Genomic DNA, 6,142 nt, shown 5'->3' on the forward strand with positions numbered 1-6,142 from the left:
TTGATACCTGTATCTCCTGGTAACTGCAACAAATTTGTGGAGTAAATGTGGCACTTTGATCTTCCAGCCCTGCATTTTTAATGGCAGTGCTGAACATCACTTCATTAAGAGTAAATTTCAAGAGACTGAAATGCTCCAAGTTTGAACACTAATTGTTTGTACAGAAAATTATGAGTGCAGTGTTTCATTATTCAGCCCATTGGTTTCTTCCAGAGATGAGACATGATTCTCAATTTCTAAGTAATATGCTTTCTCAGATGCAGATTTATGGCATCCGTACTGTCACATGCGGACAGAAACTTGCCCAGTTTTCCACTAACTCTATTGTAACATGACAGATCATGTTGGTTATTCGAGGTATCTGGGGAAAAAACGTCCATTAAAGGTGGGGGAGAACCTCGGGGCGCTGGGTGTCGTCAGAGCTCCTGTGCACCGCCGTTGTGTTTAAGGCTCCCGGTCAGTCACATCCTCCGGGCAAATTCTGTATGAAACGGATTAGCAGGTGCCGAGGTGGGAATTGAATCGGGCTTCGCGCAGGAGCCTGGGGCTGGCGCAGGCTGCGGGCTGCAGAGCCTTAGCGATGGCACAAGATGAAGTGTCACAGCTTCACTCGCATGCTCGTGTATGATTTCTTCAGGGAACACGGGTGCGTGGGGTCTCGTCCCTCAGCTGTGCGTGTATGAGTGTGTATGTGCGTGTGCGTGTGCGTGTACACTTGCGGGTGTGTGTGCGCGTGCACACGCGGGCGTGTTGCCGACGCGGGTAAGCACCGGAGAGGAGCTTGAAGTGGCTCCTGCGAGCGGGGTCGAGCTGTTACCTCTCCCCAGGACTCAATGCGGAGCCGTGGGAGAGGACTTGGCACTTTAATCCCTTCAAAGAAACCGACCTAATTCAAGCCCTGCAACTCTTGGAAGTCTTTGAGCGGACGGTGATTGTTTCCACAGGAAAAGCCAGATAAAGATCTCTGTGTGCTGGCGTTTAAAAGGACTGCAGTGGCGGTGTGAATACAATTGAACCCAGCCGCTGCTGGGAGGCTCCGGTTACCTGGGCAAGCAGCTCCGCAGGCCAGCGCGGGCCCGGCCTGTCCGCGGCGCAGCCGAGCGTCCCCCGCCGTCCGTGCCCGCGGAGCCGGCGGGGCAGCGGCGAGGAGCGGAGCGCGCCTGCGGGGCCCGCGGCGGGGGGTGCGGGGCCCCCCGCGGGCGTGCGGAGCCCCGCGGGGGTGGGGCGGGGAGGAGCCCGCCTGCCCCCGGCTGCCCGCGGCTCGGCCCGCGCTGAGCGCGGCCGCGGGGGAAGAGCGCCCGTGCGCGTGGGACGGGGCGGCGCGCGGGGCTGCGGCGCCCGTGCGTGCGCGCGGATGCGCAGCCGAAGGCGCAGGGCGAGGGCGCAGGGCCCGAGCCGCGGCCCCGGGCAGCGCCCCGCGCACGCAGCTTCTGCCGCCCCGCAGCGGGTGCCCGGCGGCGCCGAGAGGAGCCGGCCCGCTGCGTGCGCGCGTCCCGCCTCGGAGGAACACCGCCGAGGGAGGCTCCTGCCTTCCTGTACAGAAATCAGGCTGTTCACACGCGGCTCCCGCTAGGGAAGAGGAAACTTTTCCGCTCCGTGCCCGCGCTGCCCTGCCCGCTGGTTTGCCGGAGTTTCTCGTGCTGGGGGCACCGAGCCGTCCCTGCCCCAGCCCGGCCTCGGCGCCCTCGCCGTGCCCCGGGCCGGGCGGTAACACGGGTCAGCCCCCACAGAGCAAGTGAAACCAGATCCAGTTTCCAGAGGGAGCAGTGTGCCGTGGTCTGCGGAGTCACAGCGAGGGCACTCCGCTCGGCCTCGGGGCAGGCGCGGGGGAGGAACCACTGCCGGTTACTGCGGGGAAGTTTCACAACTGGGATCCACCGGCCCCGGTCAGCTGAACTCGCTGTGCTCCCGAGAGTGCTTTGAGCCGTCCAACACTACCGGCGGGATCCGGAGGCAGATTTCTTGGGCGATAACAAAGACACATAGGCACTTTAGGGCTCTGCCACGAATCCTTAATTGCAAAAAAAAAAAAATAAATAAAAATAGAGGGAGAGAGAGAGAAAGAGAAAGGAAAAAGAAAAGAAAGAAGGGGGGGATCCAGTGTCTTGCACATCCAATGCGAGGGTCTCCAGGCGGTAAGGGGTCCTTTGATCAAGAAAATCCAATTATTTGTGTATATACATTTCCCACATAGTGATTACTTCATTAATTGTCCCGCCTTTATCTCCTCCCTTCCCATCCCCCCTAATAATCAGTTCTTTTATCCAGACCAACAAACACACCATAGGAGCTTTGTGGATTCAAAGGATTTGCTTTCGCTTCTGAAAGAGCCGCTATTCTTTGATGATTGGGTAGCGGCAAACTTCAAAGCCATAAATCTTCCCTCTGACTGGCTGGCGGCCCAGCAAAGTCCTTATCAAATTCTTGGAGGTGATCCCGGCGCAGGCAGTCCGCGGAGATCGCCGCGGCCGCGGCGGCAGCGCTCCGGGCCGGGCCGCGCCGCGCCGCGCCGGGCCGGGCCGAGGCGAGGCGAGCGCGGCCGCTGCCCGGGCGCCCGGCGCCTCCATGCCGCGCCGCTGCCCCGCCGCCGCGCCCCGCCGCCGGTAGCCATGGCCGCCGTGGCCGTCCTGCGCAACGACTCCCTGCAGGCTTTCCTCCAGGTCGGTGCCGGGGCCGGGGCCGGGGCCGGGGCGGGCGGCGGGGCCGGGGCCGGGCCGGGCGGCGGGGCAGAGCTCCAGCAGGCTCCCGGCGGCGCCGCTTCGCGCCGGGCGCTGGCTGCGGGGCCGGGGCCGCCCCGCCGCCGCCTCCCGCTTGCGGGCAGCGCGGAGGCGGCGCGGGGCGCGGGCGCTTGCCGCGGGCGCGAGTAACCGGCTCTCCGCGCTGCCTCCCGCGCAGGACCGCACGCCCAGCGCTTCGCCGGACGTGGCCAAGCACTCGCCGCTGGCGCTGCTGGCCGCCACCTGCAGCCGCATCGGACAGCCGGGCGCAGCCCCCGCCGACTTCCTGCAGGTCTCCTACGACCCGGCGCTGGGATCCCCCTCCAGGATTTTCCACCCGTGGAGCAGCGAGATGCCGGCGCACTCGCCGGGGGCGCTGCCGCCGCCGCCCAGCCTGGGGCTGACGCCGCAGAAGAGCCACCTGCCGCCCTCCTTCGGGGGGGCGCACGAGCTGCCGCTCACCCCCCCCGCCGACCCCTCCTACCCCTACGAGTTCTCGCCCGTCAAGGTGCTGCCCTCCTCCATGGCGGCGCTGCCGCCCGCCTGCGCCCCCGCCTACGTCCCCTACGCCGCGCAGGCCGCGCTGCCGCCCGGCTACTCCAACCTGCTGCCGCCGGCGCAGCCCTGCCGCCAGCTCTCGCCCAACCCGCCGCCCGACGACATCCCCTGGTGGAGCATCCCGCAGGCGGGCGGCGCCGGCGGCTGCGGGCACCGCTTCCCCGCCGCCCTGCAGCGCGGGCTCGTGCTGGGCCACTCGGACTTCGCGCAGTACCAGACGCAGATCGCCGCCCTCCTGCAGACCAAGTCTCCCCTGGCGGCCACGGCCAGGAGGTGCCGCCGCTGCCGCTGCCCCAACTGCCAGTCGGCGGCGGGCAGCGCCCCGGAGGCGGAGCCGGGCAAGAAGAAGCAGCACATCTGCCACGTCCCCGGCTGCGGCAAGGTCTACGGCAAGACGTCGCACCTGAAGGCGCACCTGCGCTGGCACACGGGCGAGCGCCCCTTCGTCTGCAACTGGCTCTTCTGCGGCAAGAGCTTCACCCGCTCCGACGAGCTGCAGCGGCACCTGCGGACTCACACGGGCGAGAAGCGCTTCGTGTGCCCCGAGTGCGGCAAGCGCTTCATGCGCAGCGACCACCTCGCCAAGCACGTCAAGACCCACCAGAACAAGAAGCTCAAGGCGGCGGCGGACGGCGTCAAGCGGGAGGACGGGCGCGACCTGTGACCGCCGCCCGGGGCCGGGGCCGAGGCCGGGGCCGGGCGGGCATCGCGCCCACTCGGCCGGCCCCGGCGGGCGGGAGCCCGGCCGCGGGCGGGGCGGTGGCGCCGGCGGCCGCCGCGGCCCCAGCCCGGGACGGGGCGCTGGCCGGGGCGCGGCCGCCCCGCGCCCTCGCCGCGGCACAGGCGCTGCCCGCCCCTTCGCGGCGCGGCGCGGCGCGGGGGCCGCGGCCGGGGCGGGAGCGGCCGCGGGCGGAGGGGCCGGAGCGGCCGCGGGCGGGTTGGGTTGGCGGCGGCGGCAGCGTCCGGCCGGCCGGCCCGGCGGCCCGGTCCTCGCTACTTTCAGGGGAAAAGACTGAACTTTTCTGTACAGGTTATTTAATAGTTTTGTTTGAATACAAGTGTTTTTTTTCCCTTGTCCGTGGCTCCATGCGGGGGCTCCAGCATGAGATGTTTCTGTAAAGCGACCTGCAACTGCAGCGTGAAAATAAATACGTTAACACTGAGGGTCACGTTGGGAAGACCCCACTGAGTCGGTCTCATTTGATCTTTTCTTCTTCCCGAAGGCTTTACAGCGCGCCCCGGCTGAGCAGCCACTTTCTGGGTTATTGAGCGCGGACGGAGGCGGCGGCGAGGCGGGAGCGGCGCGCGCGGCGCCTTCCCGCCGTTTCCCGCCCGCGGCCGTTGGGCGCTGAGGGGCGGCCGTTGGGCGCTGAGGGGCGGCCGTTGGGCGCTGAGGGGCGCCCCGCCTGAACGGGGCGCATCGCCCGCTGACCCGGGAGAGCCGCGTGGGAGCTGCACTTGGTAAACGTCTTTAAAATCGCTAGCGCTGCTGGACTGGTGTGGAGCTGGAATTTTATTTATTTTTCTGTTTCGCATAAGCGTAAAAGAGGAACATATGAGGCAAGTACTGGAAATCGTTTTGCAGCTGAATTGCTACAAACTCGGTTCTATATTTGAGTAAAGGTTGGCGGTAGTCGAAGTTAAGAGCCCTTCTGAAAAGAAATCCAGGGCAGCGTGATCCAGGGGCCTGCTACTGCTAGCCCTTTGCTGCCTGATGGTGTTTATGGCATAGTCCAACCAAAACACACTTCATGTATGTTGTTTTTTCTGTAACCCTTACAGAATTTTAGAGATAAGATAGATAAAAAGCTTGTTATTCCTCGCTTACAGCATGCCAAAATGGTAGGTGTTCCCCTGCATCCATGAAGATACTTAGCACAAAACTATTTAAAAATATTCAGTACACTGTTCTAGCTTTTATTTTTGGAGATCATGTAAGTATAAATTTAGTCATATATTACTTCTGGGAAATGAAGATAATAGCTATATTTACTGTAGCAAGTTCCTGTCTTTTTTTTTTTTTCTTAATGGAAAAATGTATAAACCAAACATATGAGGAATGTGATTGATCATTTGCTAAATTTTAGTTGTTAGCATAGAGAATATATTATTAGTTCTTTGTATTTTTACCAAGTCAGTTTTCTTCACTGGTTATATAGTGAGACAGACAAATAAAAAATGCTGTCTGAAACTTCACTCAGACTAATTTGGAACCAGTCAGCCTCACATGGGTTCCTCTGGTGGTGCTTGTAAAACAAGCTTTGCCACAACCGTAATTCTAGAGATACTCTTTGCCATAAAATTTTGAATCAAGAAACACAGCAGCTGTATAAATGTTTATAATGATAGAACATGTAAAGCTGATGTATTTATATATTTGTCAAATTCTGGAAAGAACGCATTCTGTCTGGAAATAATGAGATGCAACAATACCAGCAGAACCTCAGCATCTGAAATAACAAGCAGTGAATGTACCGTTAGCATGGTATTCAACAATATTTTAATGTTTATGATCCTGAATTAATTTCTGACACCATATTCTTAGGGTCAGCTTATCAAATTAATAACCGAGCAGTTATCTTCTTTACTATTAAAGACTCTTCTATAACCTATTATATTGCAGAATGCCTTATGAGAAATACCTTTGGTTTTATTAGTTAGAATTCTTTTGCTAAAAACTAGAAACATGTTGTTGAGGAATAGAAGTAGAAAATACCTTTACTGTTACAGAATGAGTGACAACAATGGAGGAAATAGCAGATGGACCCTATCCAGAGGTCCTCACTCGAAGAAGTCTTGAGACAACGTCATGTCTCATTTAATACTGATGTTTAAATATGTCAGTGAAAATGTTTCTAGTTTTTAAA

At 59.8% G+C, this 6,142-nt stretch overlaps 1 protein-coding gene across 1 annotated transcript; it reads left to right on the forward strand.

The window, feature by feature from the left end:
- The first annotated feature begins 679 nt into the window (after positions 1–679).
- On the forward strand, positions 680–3,951 carry SP5 (Sp5 transcription factor). Its single transcript, XM_062578907.1, has 3 exons — positions 680–762; positions 2,195–2,660; positions 2,896–3,951. The coding sequence occupies exons 1-3, from the start codon at positions 680–682 to the stop codon at positions 3,937–3,939; spliced, it is 1,593 nt and encodes a 530-aa protein (XP_062434891.1). The 3' UTR covers positions 3,940–3,951.
- The last annotated feature ends 2,191 nt before the right edge of the window (positions 3,952–6,142 follow it).

The sequence above is a fragment of the Rhea pennata genome, chromosome 6, assembly GCF_028389875.1.
Source record: "Rhea pennata isolate bPtePen1 chromosome 6, bPtePen1.pri, whole genome shotgun sequence".
Classification (NCBI taxonomy): domain Eukaryota; kingdom Metazoa; phylum Chordata; class Aves; order Rheiformes; family Rheidae; genus Rhea; species Rhea pennata.